This window comes from Thermobia domestica, chromosome 9 (assembly GCF_964235325.1).
Source record: "Thermobia domestica chromosome 9, izTheDome1.hap1.1, whole genome shotgun sequence".
Classification (NCBI taxonomy): Eukaryota; Metazoa; Arthropoda; class Insecta; order Zygentoma; family Lepismatidae; genus Thermobia; species Thermobia domestica.
Window position 1 is genome coordinate 20,681,794 of NC_137462.1, and position 23,257 is coordinate 20,705,050.

Sequence of the window (23,257 nt, forward strand, 5' to 3'; positions counted from 1 at the left end):
GGAAAAAATAATAATTTTGAAGAACTTGAAGAATAATCCACTGTGTAAAACTTTTCCTTTACTCGTATCCATAAAGACACAATAAGGATGCGAGAAAAGCAAAATGGAAATAGAGAGTATTTATACTATAAAAAATATTTTTTTTTGTTATTTGTGCTAGGTGTACAGATTCTTTATACAAGATTTGGAGGCTTCGGTGGTGTACACAAGAAGATAAAACACAAATGCAGATCAGTGAGCCAGAATGTTTGGAAACCAGCAGAAGTTTAAACAAACTGATATACAGAAGGAGAAGTCTGTGTTATTTCCTTGTATGAAGATTGGAAACAGAAATCTACATTTAGAGCCATTCCAAAACTATTATTTCTACAATTGCTTTATGTACAGAGAACAAGGTGTATTTTATTACTAGTAGTAATTTATAGTTACTTTTGGAAAGCAACATCACTGAGTTTAACGAGAAAACTAATCTTAAATAAAATAAACAATATCACTGTCCAAACTCACGGTAAGAAAATCTAGATTGTATCTACTTACGGTATTTTTGTATACTTGGCTATTTTCATTATTGAATTTGGATACATTACTTCATGTATTCAAAAACAAGAGACTAACAAATAATTATATTTGGAATATCTGAATAAAATAGAAATGTTGGTACAATTCAAAAGAAAAATAAATTTCCTTTAAAGTACGAGCGTCGAATAATATTTGGTGGATTCTTATTGAGTTTGGTTCTATTATGGCTCGTAAACAAGAACATTGTTATTTCGTAACGGCACACTTAAATTTTATATTTTATTTTTAAATATTTATACCAGAATGAATATTAAACGAAAGAGTGATTGTTTTCTGTTTTGGATGTTGGAAACCAATTACTATTACTACTAATGTCGGTGTTGCTGATTTCTGCAAATTCTATGTTAGTTCTCTGGTCCAAATATCCCTCTCCGACTTGCTTGCTTTCGCAAGGGAGTTGGATGAATTAAAAATGAAGAGTCGACAGAAAGATGCTAGTCGAACTATATATTACTGTTACATGATACAAATATATTTGAGTTATTAATAATGGGCATTGGTTCAGTGGTAAGTCAAAAAATCATAAAGTGTAGAGAATAATATTATAATTATTTCCTTCCTAAAATCAGACTTAATTAGGAAATATTTGTAGTTTAATTATAGTAGTAGCTGTGAAAAACTATTAGATTTTAATGTACCTATTGCCTTCGAGTAATAATAGCTTATTTAAGTACTTTTCCCAATTTTATAGGGTCAATCTATGTTAAGTAATCGAGGAAAGAGAGAAATTGCACTCAACCTTCTCAAAAAAATCTAATTTGTTCAGAAATGTTGAGTCGACATAAGAGTACATCAAAACCACAATTAATTATTTTTTACAACATCCAATGGCGACGCAGCGGCTGCCGCCATTTTGCGTTTTCTCCATTTCAGGCGTTTACGTTGTTTTGAATATCTCAGCATGTATTTGTCCTAGCAAATTCAAAATTGCTGGACGTCTCCAACTAGTGCAGAGCTAAAACTTTGATCTGTTAACGCTCACTCACTGTAAACACTGACTGGGGAATGTAGGTTAAGCGAAAGGAGAACAGTCTCCTGCATGAGTTGATAGTTGAAACAAGAGTAACCAGAATTGAATATCATTGATATACTGTAGCAAGCAGCAAGATAAATGAGCACTTACGGACTTTGTGCCAAGAGTGCATTTAGAATTTTATTTTAATTCTGCTGATAGCGGCATTCTTTACCTGGGTGTGATGAGACAGTGAGTCACAACTAGAAGAAAGAAACGATCTTGAGAGCCTTGACTAAACTAACCGTTAATCCTACTTTATTTTACTTCACAAAAACGAATTTCCAGTTGATTTTTTGAATCAAATACGTCCTAGATTATAACGTCATTCCTTAATGCTTCGACTCCTTTCTGCTCAAAAACAAAATGCGCTGTTGTGTGTGCTATTGTTTACTAAAGGAGTAACTATTACCAAAGTTTGAGATTTTTTTGCAAGCCCCTTGGGAATATTGGACAGTTAAATATGCCGAATTGGTATAATTCCTCAGGTTTACTATTTTTTCAGACTTTTGGGAGCAGCTACAGATCTGCAAATTTGTGTGTGTAAACTTATGAACCTGTACTACATGTACACAAATTCAGACCTCTACTCTTTAGAGCGTCTCAAATTCAGACCGTCAGCTCTTTCCACTTCCTAAACATATTTTCAATGTCCAAAAATATTGCTACTGTATGCCCTGATTTTAAGTGGTTTTAGCCGAAAATGTTAATAGATCAAAGTTTTAGCTCTGTACAAGTTGGAAAAGCCCAGCAATTTACAATTTGCTAGGAGAAATACATGCTGATATATCAAAACAACGTAAACGCCTAAAATTGAGAAAAAGCAAAATGGCAGCAGCCGCTCCGTCGTTACGAGATGTTTTAAAGATCCAATGTTCGTGGTTTTGAAGTACTGATACAATATAAACGTTCACGAAAAATTAGGTTTTTGGAGATGGTCGAACGGCACATGATTGATTACTTAGAATGGATTGATTCTACAGTGCATTTATATAAAGTAAAGATTGTTAATGTTTTGTTCTCCATTATTTTTCAAAAGTTTGAATCTTTGAACTTATTTCAATGAGACGCGAAGTGAATACCAGTAGTGTCACTTGATTTAAATATTATCATGACATTTTGGATAAATAAATATATATTTTCTTTTAGTATCTGAAATTCTTATGTTTCATATTTTATGACTGAATTTGTATTAGATTTTGTAATATTGAAAAAATTAAGGAATGTGCTTTGTATGAGAAACATATTCGGCTGCAAGGTATCATCCGCTAACAGCAAAGTAATCTGCTCTTTCTACAGAATATTTTATTGTATCACTACTGTATCTTTGAAATTGTTTTTTACCCTTCATTGGTGCCTGTCCTTAACTTGCTTGATTTTTTTTGTTCTTGTGTATATTTCAAAATCCTTTTTAAAAATTCTCACATATCACATGTCCTATCGAATGCACGTGTTACGAATCAAGAAAATAAGAATATAGTAAATCATAGAAAACGTAAGAACACGATTATTACGAACTTGCTTGCAACCGAATTAGGATATTTGACGAATAGTGTAAAATAAGGTTTCAATAAAAAAAATATGTACTTACATATATTCCTGATAATTGGTATTTATATCTTGACCTTCACTTTCCTGAATCTTTTCTTTGATTTCATTGTCAATAATGATAGTCATGTGATTAGTTTCGTCTTCTGCAATATGTGTTAAATGACTTAGTCTTGATCTTCTTAATTTCACGTTAGTGTGAGAAGATAAATCACGTGTTGATAAACGATTCAGCAAACATATTGGTTTTGAAGTTAGCTTCCAATCTGCCAATAAATCTTGTCCGCCACCTTCTAAAGAAATTTTAAGTTCATGTTCTGAAATTTCTGTTGACATGAAAAATTTTCTGTTATTATATTCGCCCTCCTTAATTCCTGCTGGTGACTCAAATTCGAAGTATGGCCTAGAATATGCTGAAAGTGGATCCTTCTGTTCCCATTGATAATCAGTGCTTGTTAGTTTATAATCACAATTTTCAAAAGACTGATTTTCTGGGTTGAATTCAATCTTAGTCGAATCAGGTTTGGAACAATCGAAAGCCATTTTGTTAAGAACTATCCACAATTTCAAACTTTGAGATTGTCAGCATTCAGTATTAAAATGAAGAATACTGAAAAGATTAAGAAAAAACATGATTATAACACAGACACCACACACACACACACTATATATATATATATATATATATATATATATATATATATATATATATATAGGGTTAGTCAAAATAAGAGTTACAAGCCAATATTTCGTGAAGTATACATCAATTAAGAAAAATGTTAAGAGTCAATGTACAATACAGAGGTTCCTAAAAAGTCAAACACGAGGCTTCCCGCCCCCAATTTATGGGGAGGGGTGTACGTGAAATTTTCAAATGGGAACATAGGTCCAGTGATATTTCGTTTAAAAGAGCTGAAAAATTAAACAACTTTTGTAGGAAACAATTTTTAATATGGGACACCGTTTCCAAGATGCCCCCCCCCCAAAATGCTCCTGTATCAGATAAAATTTCCAGTACTTATGAATCAGAAACGTCTAAGCAGAAAACGATGAAACAAAAAATGAAAACAATAGGTAACGTGAAATGGTATTGACACGGTATCCCCAGGACCCCCTCACGGGGTCCCGGGACCAAATTGAAAATATCAAATGGGAATATAGGTCGAGTGATACTTTGTTTGATAGATCATGGAAAACCAAACAGTTTACTACAAAATTTGTTTTGAATTCGGGCAAACCTGTTTCAAAATGGCCGCTGAAAATAGTTCCCCATTCAGATACAAAGCGCAGTGTTGAAACTGAGTGTTACAAGCCATAATCGAGCCAACTATACATCAAATAAAAAAATATGTTACGAGTCAACGTATAATACAACAGTCCTTAAAATGGGTCAAACACGAGGTCCTAATTAAGCTGTTTTGTATTTCACGATCTATGAAAGAAGGTATCACTCGCCCTATGTTGCCATTTGAAAATTCCACGTACATCCCTCACCCCAAAATGGCATTTGTGTGGTGTGAATGACGAAAAACCCAGAAAAGTTCATTCTGGTTGGCTGGCTTGAAAAAGCGTATACACTTTTTCGACCGAGTGCCTTCACCAGGAATCGATCCCGGGACCGCTCTCACGGAAGGCCAGAGCCTCGGCGACTACGCTACGGGGGCCCAGTTATATAATTTGGAATACGTAGTAAGGTCGTGTAGTGCCATTTGAAACAAAAATAAAATGAAAATGAAATTTTTGAGTTTTACGACCCACGGTTATGCCGGCTAGATTAGAGACGATGATGTGAAACGAATGAAGTGGTGGAATCATGAAAGTGGGAGGAAACGGGGAACCCTGAGGAACACGCAAACGATGTTTGTCTACCACAAAGTTCACCTGGCGGCCATTTGGAAAAAGTAGACCTTAATTTTGAGTTGGCAACACTGTTAATCTTATTGCGTCCAGAGTATGCCAGCCAAGCCTCCTCACGACCCTTTCATTGTCAAAATTTCATTAGTTATCCATTAGTTTAAAACTTAGAAGGGCATTATATATAACTAATGAAATTTCGTATAATGAAAATATCGTAAGCACGCGTCTGGCATATTCTGGATTCCACAGAATTAACAGTGTTTCCAACCCAACAATAAGTTCTACTTTTTTTCAAATGGCACTACATCAGCTTATTACGTATTTCAAATTTATGTGTAAAAGGAAAAAAAAATACAATAACGTACTTGCAATGCACAATTGATCACTGAAGACGCTAAAATATCACAAACATTGAAAACCAACCACATTTTGGAGGGTACTACAACAATAATAACGCAAGTGAATCGAACGCGGTAATGCACATGCCAGGTATCTTAATTTCGGATATTACGATCATGATTTGACGTATATCCAACAAGTAGACAAAAAGTTACAAGTAATTGAAATTTTTGACTTGTTCAAATGACTTTATTTCGGAACAGTGTATAGATTTGTATCACATCAAAATATTTGGTGCCACGCAATAATTAGCAATACAATATACATGGGGTTTACAACTTCAATCAGTTATAATTCTTTATTGGATCTACATAGACTTGGTTTATATGACATTATGCTGCAATGCACTTCAAGTTTTACTCACGTAGTATTTGCGGAGTTGATCACAGGCGGCGCCACCGGTCAGTCGTTGAATATGAAAATTTCACGGTGCGGAAAGAGCTAAGTACGTGTTTTGGTTAGAAGAACAAAGTCAGCAACAAAAGTACAGCGTTAAGTTTTGCACATAATACAAGGAACCACCCAGCAGACCAACAGTGTACAAATGGCACGAGACATTTGTTGAAAGAAGTTTTCTGTGCGACACACAAATGCTCCAGGGCGGTCACCCGTCACTGAAGATGTGGTGGAAGCTGTTACGGAGAGTTTTGTCCGCAGCCGTAGGAAATCTACACGACGTGCATCACAGAAACTGGTATCTCTTCGATTACTGATTGGCGTCTATAGCGTAGACCTTTGTCTATGAAGCCATAGAAACTGTCCTTCGTTAAGCACTGAGTGAAGCGGATAAACACACCGGACAAGAATTCTGTGTTACCATGTCCAATCGAATAAGTGGTGCTGAGTTACTATTGAACAATGGTGTATTCAGTGATGAATCAGTTTTTCATCTTTTTGGCCGAGTCAACACATTTGTCGTATCTGGGGAACGGAAAATTCACATGCGCACGTGGAGCTTGTTCGTGGCAACCCCCAAAATGAACGTGTTTGTGCTGTTTCCAAAGCAAATGTGCATGGACCATTCCTTGCTGAAGGCACCACCACTAGCATTGTTTATCTTGGTATGCTCCAAAACTTCCTTGATCCACAGTGAGACGATGACCACCATGGCCGCTTATGGTGGCAACAAAATGGCGCCCTGCCGCACTATCTGATAGAGTTATACGAATTTCTTGATCAGCGTTTCCTAGATAAATGAATAGGTCGTGGTGGACCAATTGCCTGGTCGCCACGGTCTCTAGATTATACGCCACTTGACTTCTTTCTCTGTAGGGTTTGTGAAAGATGTACCAGCATGCGGAAAAAATTGCGCGTATACCGTAACCTACCATTTTTCGCATTTATTCAATTTTCCTTACGTTTATGGGTAATTTCAGTTATTAGTAAGTGGAGATAATAGAAAGTAATCCATCTAAGAAGATATTTCCAAAAGAAAGATAATAAAATAATAAAAATATAAGCAAAAACAAATTATGCTCTTTTGTATATACTGGCAACACTGTTTTCAACGGATTTTGCAGTAGCAGAGCACGATTACAGAGGGAATAACACGATTGGTAGGGGGAGAGATGAATCGAGGAACTGGAAAGTGGAGTAAAATATTGCATTTATTGGCTTAAATCTAAGGTTTATGTTGTCTCCCAAATATAAATTAGCTTCTGTAACTAAGATATTGTACGTAAATATGGAAACAAAGAGGAAAACTATTTTCTTAAATTTGGAAGTGACATGCTCTACAGCCATGACATTTAATAAAAGACAAGCAACGAAACGTAGTCTCTGTGGTCAAGAGTGTAGAGTGGCGGACTGGTAGCTCTTATACTGTTTTGGCACCAGATCGAATCCCATTCTAACCATTTTATTTTTTTACATAACATTATAGAAACTGTATAGTTTTTATGTTAATAAGAACCGAAAAAATATAATAAGGAAATAACTTTTTGTTTCCTCTAATGATATATTTATTCAGAATTAGTGTACTATTAGTAATAGCGACTGTCTTCAGTTTATGCTATTGTATAGCTTCTTCTCTCATTCTCTTTTCTTCGAAAAAGAACAATTTTGTCTCTATTAAAGTGTGAAAAATATATATAGACAGAAACCGATATCTTAGTACCAAACGTGATTTATCGTGATGAAATGTACAAGTTTCCCGTTATAAAGAAAAAAGCTATAGAATAGTATTGAAGCTGGTCTTCTTTAGGTTTTCAGCATGCTAAATATATATATGTATTCTTTATAAGACTATACTTTATAAGGTAAGATGTGCGACCATACCCACAAATTTTGCTAGTGAGTTTAAGATGTTTTCTGCACAGATATTTTAGAGGTTTAAGTGCATGAAACACCAATACGCCATGATCTCGCTTATCTGATCGTTTATTCCACATACTGTATTATCCGACATATCATTGCAGGTAAAAAGTAAGATCATTCGGCAAGAAGAACTGCAAGTTGTGCTCTTAGTCTGTTTTGATGCTCTGGATTCTACCGCCTAGTACGCCCATCTATACAATGACTCGTACGTCTATCACTTAGTGCAGGTACGTATCCAGGTTGTTTTCTTTTCGGACGGGGCCCAACACGAATCCTCGTAAGCACTTAATTCTAATGTTCCAAAAATATCAATAATAATAATAGTAATAACAATAATAGTGCAACAGTTCTGTATTTCTCTTAAACTTTTTCTTACTTTTCATCTATGAACTGGTTTACTTTAAACAAGTTGCATTGTAGCACAAACGAAATAAAAAAAATGAGACTCATGTAAGGAGAACTGTCTGCTACGTATATCACACAACAAAAATAGCAAATGGCAATGAGTGTATCGTTCTTATCCATTAACGTTATAAACAGAACGGAATCGAAATTGTAATTTCAATTACATTGTTCTTTAATTCCACCTGTTATCAATGGCATTACGGTATGTTCTTAGAATTATAAGAACGTATTGCCCACAGTTTGGACACTGCCTCAAAGTAATCTGATAAAAAAAGAACTTTAAAAGTGAAAAAAGGTTTATTAAAAAGTGCTTGCGTTTTGGAAGGGAACAGCTTCCAGGACCTCACGCTCGATACGTCCCTGATTCAATGCATTATATCTATTTATTACAAAAAATGATTATTAGATGCGTAATATGCAAAATTATATTATAGTTCGACTTTTAATAGGTCTTTTCTTAACCCATCTGTAAATCCCGGCGCTCTGCCTGCCTGTTTTATGTCGGATAAGCGAAACTCTACTGTATTTCCAAATATAACATATATACAGGGGCTAGAGGTCAGCACGGGCCAGAATTTTTACCACGGACCAGGCCCAACATCTTGAATCTATAAGCATTAGCGGATTAAGGGTGGAGCCAATGGAGTTCAGGCTCCGGGACCCCAAGCTCAGGGGGCCTCTTAAAACCCCTCTGTTTAATACTAAAATATAGCAATCAACTTATTATATTATAGACTTCAGACGTATGCTAATTTTTTTTTCGGCTCGTTATCCTCGCGGTATCGCTAGATTTGTCTTTCCATCAGCAGTTAATACTGAATATAATTATTTAACTGTTAATACAGCATAGTTCTCGGTGGTTCGATAAGCCTATGAGGCAGTGGAAGGCAGCAAAGAAACTTTATGAGCTGGAACAATTCGTAACATAGGGCCCCCTTAAAATAGTCTGCTCCAGGTCCCCAAAAGCCTCAATCCGCCCCTGTCTATAAGCAATATTTCACGAAAAGCTGGTATTTTTTTTAAACAAATGTGTTCGTCATCAAGTTTTCATAAACTAGTTCCTTTCTCCTTTAAATAACTTCTGAGGCCGCGGTGAATCACTGGTAGAGCGTTCACCTCTGGTGCATGGAGTCATTGGTTCGATTTCTGCTTTTGCCAAGTGAAACTTGTGTTGGACGAACACTGTATGCGTGGGTTTTCTCGCGGTTCTCCCACTTTCTTCATTCGACCATTGCATTCATTTCTCATCACCACTGTCTCCTTTAGCCTAGCCGGCATAAACGTGAGACGTAAACTTAAATATTTCATTTCACATAATTGCAATCAGAAAACAGTTGCAGGAAGTATGTAATTTCGAATAAAACAAACTATTATATAAAATTCTGAGTAAATTTTTTTTTTTATGAAATTCTCGCAAACTTTATTTCTAAATCGAAGGTTAAAAATACTAAATTCACTCTCTTATTATTATAGAGCCGTATCAATTGAAGCAGTTGAAATAGTTGGGAAAAATTAAAAAGCCATACCCTATATTCCAGTCTGCCACATTCGGTAGGCTATAACGCGGCAAGCTGGACGCCCATATTCTGGTTTCCAAGAGAGGGCAAGATAAGCGACGTTTCAAATATAGTTTCAAATTTTGCTGTAACTAATGTAAAAATTCTGTTGGGTTTTCAACATTCCGAAGTACAATTTCCTCTTAGGGGGGCAAGCGCCCCACCTTACTCCTCCTGATAGGCGCCCTTCGTTCGTTCTATAGGTGTGTATGTAATTAGATACATATGGCGTAGAAGTCAAAATTTAATGTCCACGTCACGTATATGCAAACCCACACACAAAGAAATTTATGAACAAAGACATTGAGTTTGAGTTTAACGTCTCGTTCAGCAACGAAGCTATATGAGACGTCGACCTACTGATTAACGTGGACTCCGAACCACGTGAGCTGTCGCAGAGTCTTCCAAGCCAAAGGTGCGTACGCTAACCGCTTAGCCACGAATGAACTCATGAACGAAGACATTTATGGGCTAAAACAAAGATGTGTGATGTGATTTTGAGTTTATCATCCCTTTCAGGAGCGAGGCTATATGAGACGTGGACCTACTAATTAACGTGGAATCCGAACCACATGAGCTCCCGCCAGGCGGAAACAAAGAATTACTGGCGGATTGCTGTCCATGATGCACATGTGATAGCAGTCAACAGTTTGAAATTTAAACAAACATAGTTTTAATTAAGCACGAATTTAACTTACAGTGTACAGTAAGGAAGGCTCAGTTGCTCGCAAGGATCGTTACAATATCAAACCTCGTCAAATACACTGCAAACCTGTGAGTAAGACCCTATCAATATTAAACTGGTATTGTGTTCTAATGTTCATTTCAATGTTAACCTATGTAGGCCTACGGACTTCAATACTCGCCCTCAAACGAAGGTGCTGACTATCCATGATTTGCAGTATTAAACTCTCTCTCACCCTCTGTATTCTCATAACAGTCTTTCAGCGATCACATTTTTTGGTATCTCAGTCACTTCTTAGTAGGATAACTTTATCTAGAGGCCATTGATTAACCCGGCATTGTGTTTTTCACTTTTTTATCTTTGGAATTGACAATCATCGTTTGGACATTTCAGTCGCAATTACCTAATATTAACAACGTTTCCTCGATAATTTCGTAATATTGTATTATTGATTAGCTTCGTTAGGCTTATTTAAACACTTTTTTCTTTGCACCTACATGTCACATCCATTGGACGAAAATACACTAGCTTTCACTGGAAATCATATCCAGAATCAATGCACTTGAACCATTTGAGCACAACAAGACACATTTAAAAATAAGTTTCGATTTTGTTCGGAAAATTATGATTAGGTGTAACATTTAAAAATATATTTAAGAAAGGGCACGGAGCAAACGCACTGTACTTTCTCGCTCGAATTTCTTACACTGACTCATGTTAGGCAGCAGCTGTTATTGAAATATTTATTTGGGAAATTGCGAATAAAATAATGTGTTTTGGAAAACTTTGCTAGAAGAAACTTTAGGACCACAGGTAAAGTACTCATTTGTCATATTTCCGTTAGAAATAACTTAAGCCATATATTAGAATTATTAAGGATATAATTGTATGTGAACTATAAGCAAAAGCGTCAGTAATTTGGGAAAATCATGAGAAAAGTTACCTTAAGAATAAATGATCACTTGTGGATCTTTTCAGGACAAACGAGCTATGCTATATTGTTAGTGTTTTCGTAAAACATTTATGAAATACGAACACAATCACCTGAGCCGTTCTTGAGAAAATCGCAGAGTAAAACTTACTGTCGAAAGTAATATACAACTTCTAGATTTTTAGGATGAGGGAATTACATAGCTATGTTATTTATGCAACATCTATTTAGAAAATATGAACAACAAACATCTCCTGAGTTGTTTTTGGGAAGGTCATCAGTATAAACTTACCCCCAAAAGTAAACTATTCTATCTGTAATTTTGAGGATAAACGATTTATGCCATATAGTATATCATTTATAATCTGGACCAAATATATCGAGTAATTTTTAAGCAAATCGTCGGGAAAAATTTCACTGTCAAAGTAAACTATCTCTTTTGGATTATTCTTTTCGGAACAAGCGAGTTATACGACATTGTAAGATTACTACAGAAAATATTTTTACTGAAATTACAGCAAATTTGTCTGTTATTACTGAGAAAATTGTAAAAAATAAAATCAACCCTTGAAAAAAGGTCTCTTTCTGCATGTTACCGGGTTAAATGATTAATGGTGTATGTTAGTTTATTAATGAAACATTTCTTTACGAAATATGAACAAAATTGCCTGAGGCGTTAATGGTAAAATCATCGGTGGAAAGCTCACTTTAAGAGTAAACTACTCCTTCTGAATGCTTACATGAAGAACGAGATGTCATATTGTATGTTATTAATGATACGATTATTTATGATATGAGGTTGAAAAACTTGTGGAAAAAGAACGCATACCATACAGTAAATTATACCATATGTATTTTTTCAGAAAAATGATTGATACTACGGTGGAGAGTTATTAATAAAATATATATTTATAAAAAAATAAATAAAATCGTCATAGCTGATTTTTTGTTGAGAAAATTGAATTATTTTAAATTTTCATCCTCCAGTAAACTACCCTTACTTTTAGGTGTAGAAGGATATAAAATTCAAAACGATAGTAAGCAAAATTTCCTTTAAAGTATTATTGCCAGTATACACAAAACCGAACATAATTTTGTTTTTTGCTTATATTTTTATTATTTTGTTATCTTTTTTGGAAATATCTTCTTAGATGGATTGCTTTCTATTATCTCCACTTACTAATAACTGAATTTTACCCATAAACGTAAGGAAAATGGAATAATTGCGAAAGATCGTGGGTTACAGTATACGCGTATTTTTTCTTTTGTGCATGAGGGCACATCTTTCCCTTACCTCATAATGATAATGAACTGAACCATCGCATCACAACAGCAATCGCGGACGTTACCCCAAAAATTCTGGCTGATGTTTGGCAAGAAATCGACTTTCGTTTTGTTGTGACCGCACGTGCACACATTGAGCCATAAGGGTCACCAAAAACCTGAAATGTTTTGCTGTATAATGATATATAAAAAAATTTTGCATGTGGGTTCAATAAAGAATTATAATTGATTGAAGCTGTAAACCCTATTAAGAATCTCTCTGTATATAACCTTCAATGGACTAAACAAAAATAATGATCTTTACAGTAATTAGCTATCTAAACCATTACGGAGATATGATGAAGATGAATGCAACACTGTTTAAAAAGAATGTCGCTTTCCTTTGCTTCTACGTAGTGATAGTGTTTCGTAGTTGTAACTCCAAGCTATAGCGTGCCCATAGTATTCGATACCATATTGTTTTGGATATGCAACGCTCTGTACACGTCAGTTGCTTTGTTGACGCCTTCTTTAAAAGATGGAGGTTTTTGTTACAGCAGCATCCTTGCTTGAAAATACTGAATATGTGTATTGTTAAGCTCGTCATTTAAATTTGAAATATGCAATAACCTGACGCAGTGCAATTTAAAAGATTGAACTTCATGCTGACTTGTCATCACTTCTACTCAGATAGGATTGCCGAGTGTCAAACTACTTCTTCCTCTTGGCATTCGCCTGGTACTTAATTTCATATATATATATATATATATATATATATATATATATATATATATATATATATATATATATATATATATATATATGTATGTATGTCAATTAGTTTAGAAATCGGAGTCATTTCAAATAGTTCAGCCCATCTATCTATCTCTACATAGATATACAGGAGGGACGATGTATATTGTGACGTTCTTGCAAATTTTACATTAAATAATGAAAATAGTTTAAACTTTGCACCGTGGTAATGTCGGGAGGGGACATTGTATGAAATGCACTGCAATACCACACTACATCAGTTTATTAAAATATAAATATTAAACGAGAACCTTCAAATTGTTTGAAGGCATCTGAAACAGCAGTAACACAAATGAGACTGACTGGGTTATGCACATCCAGACAAACTTAAACCTTTGTATCAAATACTATTAATATGTTCTGAGATATTTTAAATAAATAGGAAAAATGGTACAAGGGATTGAAAATTTAGTTTTCTTCAAAATGGTTTTTAGAAAAGTATAGTAACGTCGTCCCTAACCATATAGATGGTTCTCAGCAGACGTAATGATTAAATAATGTTTATAGAGACGAACAATTAAAAAAATTGAATGATTATAAACTTTTTGTGTGCTCTCCTGACAGAAAGAAAATCCGGGACCACTTGCATCAAAGGCACCCGTGCTAGTCGTTAGACTAGTTGCTGATCTGCTTAAAATTACGTAATTGCAATAACTTATAGTTCCAACTACCAAAGCAATAGGTGTAATGTCAAAGAAAGCCAAGAAAACATTAAAATTATTTCCAAACAATTCGGAATTTTAAGCAGTATATTAGTCCCTAACACTGTTTTTCGTATTTCCATAACAGTTTAGATACCAATTTACTGTACAGGGCATTACGATTGTTGTCTACTAAAGACCATCCAGGTGACTATATACGATACTTATCTATGTACTTTATCGAGATCAAACTTTTCAGAGCAAACAGGGGCGTATTCCAGACTTCTCTTGAGGGGGCAAGAACAACACACATATAAGAGTTTCACGCTTATTACAAGTGTATTAGTAGACAGTCAATTAAAATATGTATTTCTGTAACTCTTGGGAGATGGCAATTGCCCCCTCCTGCCCTCTCTAAATGACGCCTTTGAGAACAAAATCAAATTTTTAATCTATTATTCCTTTGTACTTATGAATAATCATAACAGATAGTATTCGACATTACATTACTTCGGATGTGCATTGTTAAACATAAATGAACCGAACAAAACTGAAATAGGAAATACCACGGTGCACATCGAATAGTGTTGTCGCGGTGACCCACAGAGCCGCCCTTCATGGAAGCCCAGGGCCCAACTTCAAAATTTTAAATGGAAGCTTGCGGTGAATGATACTATTTCGATAGATCAACAAAAATTAAACAGCACTGTGGCAAGATTTTCATGTCAGTCACCGTATTCAATATGGCCGCCAAAACATGATGCCAGTATCAGATAAAACGACCACTACCACTGATATAAAAACGAAGGTAATGAACAGACCAAAAAGTGAAACAGGAAACATCGGATGTGCATTGCCATATATGTATATATATATATATATATATATATATATATATATATATATATATATATATATATCGAAAACAGTTGAACATAAATGAGCCGAACGAAAACTGAAATAGGAAATGCCATGAGGTACATCGAATGGTATTGTCGCGGTGACGCAAAGGGCCGCCCTTTATAGGGGTCCAAGGCCCAACTTGAAAATTTTAAAAATTGAAACATAGGACAAGTGATATCTCGTTCAATAGACCTATGGAATCTAAAGAACACTGGGAAAAGATTGTTCACAAGGGTCACTATTTTCAAAATTACCAAGACAAGGCACCTGTTATCAGATAAAGCGTCTCTTTGACGAGAGTTGTCGCCTGACGTTTTTGTGTACAAAGTATTATTACATTGTTATTTAATAATTCAAACAACACTGTTTTAATTCTTTAAGTGAATATTTCTGATGGATAATGTTTGAGGGCGTATCTCCTAGCTTCAGTTTTCGTGCGTAAAGTTCAGGATTGTGAACTGACGTGGCATAACTTTATTTTATGACGTGCAGTTGTCTTCCATAGATCGCAGATTAGTGGCCAAAAATGTGGGAATTGAACGGCCGGGGAGTACAGCAGGTACCATCCCGACGTTCATTTAGCGGAAAACAAAGACAACGAAAATTTCAGTTATAACAGGCGAAGCAGGATGCATGCCATTTTCAACCTAACCAATACCACCTGTGAGGGAAATTTAAGAGATAGAATATGAGGTTCACTGAGATGTCCACAGTTACATTCCGAATAACTTTGAACGGTAATTTTAGTTGTGATCCTCAATAACAAAACGGTACATACTGATAAAAATGCCTCCCAAATATTTTAAAGCATTGCGTTAAATTCTCAGGTGTGGGAAAAATGTTTACAAGCTTGAAACTGCATTATTACATTCTTTCGCATTTCAGTTGTTTCCTTATCCTTATCAAATCACACTTTGTAATACAAATGAGTGTTACCCTTCAAACTGAATTTCCCCTTATTTTTATTCATTACAGTACGAGTTAATTGTACAAACAAATGTTTCAGACATACTATATATATTGCAAGTAAAAGTGGGTTTCTCATTTGGGATTGTCCCAATCATTCCCGCTTTACTCACTGATGGAGAGAGGTTTGCATTATGCTACTTTTACTTGAATCATCTTTTTCTCTGTTGTATCATTCTCGAGCCGTGGAATGATAAATGTCCTCTGTAGTTTCCTATACGAGCTTTATTGTGTTCATTTGTCTCCAAAGGTTTTTATATTAGTGGTAGTAAAAATTTCGTCTGATAGTCACCAAGTCTTGGCCGCCATTTTGAAAACGGTAATCCATATGAAAAATCTTTTAACACAACGTCATATAGTGTTTGAAAATCTATCGAACGAGGTATCACTCGACCCATACTTCCATTTAAAATATCAAAGATCAACCCTGGGATCACAGCGACATCATAATTCAACGTGCACCATGTCATTTTCCTGTTTTTTTTTTTTTTTTTTTTGGTTCATTTATTATGTTCAATCGTTTTCATATTAGTGGTACTGGAGGTTTATCGAATATAGGCACTATGTCTTGGCGGTCATTTTGAAAACAGTGACGCATAAGACAAACCTTTTGCTACAATGCTGTTTAATATTTGAAGATTTATCACACAAATTTAATCGACCCAAATTTCCATTTAAAATTTCGAAGTTGATCCCTGAGCCCTCATGAAAGGCAGGCCTGGGGATCACCGCCACATCATTCGGCGTGCCCCATGCCATTTTTCTGTTTCACTTTTTATTCTGTTGAATTATCTCTAAATATTTTCACGTTAGTAGTACAGGACGTTTTATCTGATGCAGGCGCTATGTTTAGGCTGCCATTTTGAAAACGGTGATGATATCAACAATCTTTTGCCACAACGCTGTTTAATGTTTGAAGATCTATCTAGCGAGGTATCGCTAGACGCATATTTCCATTTAAAATTTCGAAGTTGGGCCTTAAGCCACCATGAAAGGCAGCCTTGAGGATCACAGCCACAGCATTAGGTGTGTCCCATGCCATTTTCCTGTTTCACTTTTTATTCTGGTCATTTATCAATAAATATTTTTATGCTAGTGGTACTGGACGTTTTATGTGATAGAAGCAACATGTCTTAGCGGCAGTTTTGAAAACGGTGACGCATATGAAAAACCTTTTACCATAGAAAAGTATCCGCAAGATTGCACTTTGTGCAGAACAACTGATTTTGGTTATGTTTTAGTTTCTCCCCGAAACTTGCACATACAATATCTTGTGTGTTATTTACTCCATAGAATATAACTGAGGGAGCAAAGGGGTTTAGAAGCCCCGTAGGTTTCGTTTTGGTATCGTTCCTATGAATGTTTGCCAAAGTGAACTTTTACCAAAAAAATACGATGGTGCAAATGAACATCTTGTATCTCATAAAACCACACACATTAGAACACGGCTAATGTTTTCACACTTGTAACCCTGTACTTGCAAACATTAAATACGGTATAGTTTTTCTACAGCGCGCAAAAATAATCGGCCAGTGGAAATTAGTATGTCAGGGACATTTTTTTCCTATGAATTAACTTATTTTAACATTAGTATAATCCTTGTAACGGTTTTACAGTAGTAAACATAAAATTGGTAAATACAACTCTGTAGCTGTAAATACATATGCTTTTAAAATGTAATGTTTACATATCAAAATCAGGATTGGTTCTCAGCAGGGTTGGCTGGTTTGAACTAGGTGTCTTTAAAGAAAAACAACTGGTTTAAACCAAAAAACGAAAGATGTTCGTAAAAGTGTACGTCTTCGTAAAATCTTGATGAACACACATTTATGGGTTATCACGTTTCACCGCAGTATGTTATTCGTATTATATTCAGACCTAAATTCCCATTCATTACTCAAACAAATTATAGTACAAAAGCATTTTTTAAATGAGTTTATGAATGTTTGTTTTATGAATTTTAATAATTTATTATTATTTTTATGCAGTTGCAATCAAAGAAAATTCTAAATATTGTTTCGTTTTAATAATGTTTACCAGTGATAAAATCGAAATGCCGTACTTTTTTGCGAGGGGGTCATACAAACTCCACGAGAGGCATTCATTGAAATCAGATGTATCTTTGCTGTCTATTTATGTTCAAATGGGTCAGAGCTAGTGATGAGTAAATTCCCGAGAAGATATTTTTCGGGAAGATTCCCAAAATGGGAATTTATCCAGGAATTTATGTTTAATCAGAAATAAAATTGCATTCTATTACTATATTATGATTTCAAAACTGATTTATTTTTTATATCACAACATATTATTACTGTTGTCCACAGAAGATTCTTTAAAATGTATATTCTGAACGGTACTATGTTACTTTATTAACACTTTATTATATTTAGAAAATACGCATAAATGTATATTTATTTACAATATGTTCTATCAATTAAATATGTGTGAAAAAATTATATAGTAACAGTTTAATTTTATATTTAAGTGGATTTGCTCAACTTGACTCTATTACTGATATTATAAACACATTAAATTTATAAATGTTATAAACTAATTAGATTGGGTAAATGTTAGAAGATACATGTCTCTCCAATTTATCAACATTTGCGCATACATATCACAAAATTTGCAAGATACTTACTTCTTTATATTTTAGCACGTAACATTGCCATACACGACCTTTCATTCTACCTATTTCTCGAAATTCCATACGTTAATTCACATGTAAAAGTCCGAGTACCTCTTCACAAATTCAAGTCAGAGAGAGGGGACAGACCGACGTCTATTACTAATGGTGGTTCAGGGTTTATTAATAGTACTTCATCTCTATTTCTACATAATTCTACATTACTTTACAAAATGGCTCCTTTTCATCATTTGTAAATTAGTACTTAGCTAATTTTGCCTAATGTTTAGCATTGGGCGCCAGCTTTTGCACCTACTTTTTGCGATATTCTATTCCGATGCGTTTGTTTTATGGTTTCATACGTTAAATTACGTTACTAACATTAAATTCAGACAGTGTTGCAGAGCGAGCGTTAGAGAATGAAAGCGGCTGAGCCCCACATGACACGTTGTTTTCTATCTTCGTTACCAACAATTCACTTTTTTTTCTCACATAAATTATTTCCACTTACCTTTCCGTTTTGTATAAATAACCTACTGCCCTAAAAAAAAAAAAAAAAAAAAAAAAATGTGTTCGATACTTTCTTGACTACTTGAACATCACTATCAACTCATTTCTTTCGTAGGGGGCGCGGTGGCTCAGTGGTAGAGCGTTCACCTCTGGTGCTAGGGGTCCCGGGTACGATCCCAGGCCCCGCCAAGTGAACTTTGTGGTGGGCAAACACCGTGCTCGTGGGTTTTCTCGGGGTACTCCCGTTTCCTCCCACTTTCTTCATTCCACCATTTCACTCATCTCTCATCATCACCGTCTCCTTTAGTCTAACCGGCATAATCGTGGGACGTAAAACTCCAAGATTTCATTTCATTTTTTTTTCATTTCTTCCGTAAATCATCCTACGTTTTGCTAGTTTTGACCCCATTGAACAAAAAATTATATTATTAGTTATATAAAGTACAGTGAAAGAATTTTAAATTTTTAACCTCCAAATTCTTTAAAACCTAGAATTAAATCATAATATATTAAAATAAAATAACTAGTCATATGATTCTTATAATTTGAAAGATAAAGTAAAGAAATGGAAATAAATTCCTTCCTGGGAATTTATAGGCCAGGGAAAAAACCCGAGAATATTCCCATTTTTAAATTCCTTCCCACCGAGAATATTCCCACTGCCCATCACTAGTCAGAGCCAAAGTGGACTCAAATAATTCGTGCCTTTAATGACTTTTCTTACTGATGTGCAAATAAAATTTGGATAATAAAATTCGTACTGAAGTAACTTGCACTAAATTAGTTCTGTACTCTGAAGTACTTCGAAATTGTCCATATGTAATTCTGTATAATGGTCTCACTGTGGTAACTGTTTATCTTTTTGCCCTTCTGAAATGACTCTTGACAATTATATTAACAAGTATGTAAAGATCAATACAACGTAATCAGGAGTCCTTCGTGAGTGAGTCGGCAGGCTCATAGCATTCGTGGCCAATTAGTCCTGGTTTCGAGTTCAAATGGAGGACAATTTCTCTCGGATGTAAGCCGAGAAGCGGTTTAGATTCGACTTTAAGCTTACATGACCCCTTCCTGCATAACCCGGTTGTTGAGTAATAACACCGAAGAGAAACAAACTTATTTCTGTCCATATGTGACATAAATACACATACCAAATTATTTAAACAAAAAATACTTTTTTTGTTTTCAATAAAATCTTTTTAAATTAAAGATAGTACACAATAACAAAGCACAGTGTACCTGAAATCAATATTCTGTACATATGGCATCGTATACAGCGGGAACCTTACGAACATTTCGAGAGTTTACGTGTGTTTTCTTGCATTTACCATCCTAATTTGTTTGTATATGTATTTATTTAGGTAAAAGTATATGTATTTACAGCTACTCAATATCTGATTCTTTCTCGAAATTCTAATCGTAGATATCACACAGACGGTCATCTATTATTGACGATGGTTCGGGGTGTATTGATAGCACTTCAAATTTATCTCCATAAAATATTTAGATTACTTTACAAACTGGTTCTTTTTGATCATTTACAAATTAGTACTTTGCTATTTTTTAGTGCAAACGGAAATTTAAAAAATCATATTATTTTTATATAAAGTACAGTCAACGAATTTCATTTTTTTTAAGCTCCAAAATATTTAAAATCTAGAAATGGTAATATACGGAAATAAAACAATTAACCATATGGTTCTTATAATTTGGAAAATAAAGGGAGCAGTTTTATTATATGGCTGCACAGATTGTAAAATGTACGGAAACGCTTCGAGAAGTCTTTACTTTTTTCATTTTATATCGAGAATAGAACCCAACGAATCTCTGCTAGGCTTTTAACCCGTTCTATTACTACTGTTACTTCTACTACTATTTATACTATGGATCCGTATAGTAAAATTGCACGAAATAAAGTAAAGAAATGGAAATAAATTCCTTCCGGGGAATTTATATGCCAAGGAAAAAAACCGGGAATATTCGCATTATTTTCCCCACCGCGAATATTCCTACTACACATCACTGGCCTTGGCCTTACTCAGATAGCATTCATGCTTTTTAGTGGCCACCTAGCAAGGATTTCTTTGTGCTTTTTGTACTGTAGGTGTGATGCATACAACCCAGACGCCCCCCCCTAGAATTACAACTGTGCCAAGTGAGGCATTTTCATGTCGCCCAGCGCAAGTAATTTAGGAAACAATAAGAAAGAAATTAATGAAATAATTTTAATTTTTTAAGAATTATTTCGAGTGCTCCGCCAAAAGTAAACCTGCATGAAAATATTCCTCCACCAGTGAAAGTTAGTATTATACTTCATACTGTTTCATATGCACTTAGTGATTTTTATCATAAAACCGAATTTAAGAACTTTTATGAAATTCTACGTAAAACTCGTACAAATAAAAAAGGATATAGACACTTTGGGATTTATTTCGAAGTTGGGCGTCCGCTTTCGCCGCGTTTTTTCGCTGTCATCTTCTTTCCACATTTTCTGCAATTTGTTATTAGGTTTATTAATCCATGCTCTTCACAAACTCTTAAAAGATTTTGCTCGTTATCAACGTATCGCTTCACAAATGCTAAAACTGATAGTTGATTGCCCTTGTACATTCGCCATGTGGATAACATAAATGCTCGTTACTTTCCCACAATGCAACTGTTTGGTTACCTTGCGCCAAGTAGTTCCCTCCGCTCGCCGTAGTCCCATGTTATTACCGCTTATATATAACAAATAAACATTTTTAGAGACCCTTATATATTATCAAGCACACAAACGATCAAATTATCCATAGCTTTCCTGTAAATTTTGTAAATTCTGCTGCAAACGGACGCCCAACTTTGAAACTTAACCCAACACTTTTATAGGATGCAATTACCAAATTTTCTTTACTTAAGTTTACTCCACGTCTGCAACATAATGTTTTCAGAAGGAAATCATTTTCTATGCTTCACAACAGTGCAAGAAAAACATTAAGATATTAGTGAATAACGTTCGTAATTTCTGCGATTTTTAATGAAAACCTCCAACCACAACTGTACATAGAAGTGCTCAAATATATTAAAAGATTACAATGTAATAGTATTGTGTCGATCATGAACGATTCGATCATTATGAACGAATCATGGCGTGAATCAAATGAATTATGATTCTGTCCACAAATGAATCGATTCTTCTAACGAATAATTTGTACTTTTCACTGAATTGCTTGCCGTGATCGAAATGAATTCTAAATCACAAACTGCCAGCTTGTGTGAGAGAGTTGGTAGGGATGCTTCTGCAAATGCGTTTGCAGTTGACGGGCAGAGAAAAAAGAAAGAAAACCATACGCGCGCTTTTTTCTTCCTGTGTGATAGTGTTGCTTCCTGCAAACAAAAAAAGCCGCATTCTTAGAAACAGATTACTTTCCAATTCAACTTTCCGGTTGCATGCTTCTCGACGTGACGTACTGGCAGTGTTGCCCAATTAGACGTAATGGGCCTTATGCAGAGTCGTTTTGACGCATGATTAGGGCCATACTAAAGCGTTCGACTAACGTAAGTTTCCTGCAGTAGTCAGGTCTTTAGTATGACGGTAATCTAACTTCAAAACGACTCTGCATAAGGCGGTATAAGTTTTGTAGTTAATATCAGCATACCCTTGATGAGCATTTATTCATTTTATTATGAAACTGTACGTACATTGGATTAAACTAGCCAAACTATGCCATCATTTTTAACTGCACTAGCCAAAAAGATCATTTTTAATGTTTCATAATCAACTATATTATGTTCAATCTAAATACAGTATTTACACAGAAAAGTGAACTGTAAAATATTTGTACTGTACAAATGGATTTTACTAATGTATATATAGAAAGACGAACGTAGATTCTTTCTGGGAAGATAATATATTGCATCTTTCAGCAAAAACACTTATCTACATGGAACAAAGCTTAGTACACAGAGCGTCGATCCTGGGGGGGCGGGCCCCCCAAATGCTCATGTGGGTATCCATGTATTTTTATGAACATACAATATTTGGCATAATTTGAAATCGTCTTAAAATCCTTTAGACCCCCTTGTCTGCAACCAAACACACCTGAATGCCCCCCCTCCTACAAAGTTTCAGAGAAATCGCCCCCTTGCTTAGTACTCCCTACTTTTCGCTTTACTACTATCGAAATAGTCGTAAATATACAAATGGTTTTCTGAGCTTCCATGTAAACAAGAGGATGTGAGAGACCCGGGATCGATTCCCGGCAAGAGCT

At 35.0% G+C, this 23,257-nt stretch overlaps 1 protein-coding gene across 7 annotated transcripts in view; it reads right to left on the reverse strand.

The window, feature by feature from the left end:
• LOC145694449 (uncharacterized) overlaps positions 1-23,257 on the reverse strand; it is a 103,648-nt gene that overhangs the window by 15,487 nt on the left and 64,904 nt on the right. For 2 of the 7 annotated variants that reach the window (XM_081770703.1, XM_081770698.1), the window contains one exon: positions 3,183-3,749. In XM_081770703.1, coding sequence (XP_081626829.1) covers positions 3,722-3,749 — 28 coding nt within the window. In that variant the 3' untranslated portion in view covers positions 3,183-3,721. The other 5 variants (XM_081770695.1, XM_081770694.1, XM_081770699.1 and 2 more) reach the window with 5 other exon arrangements.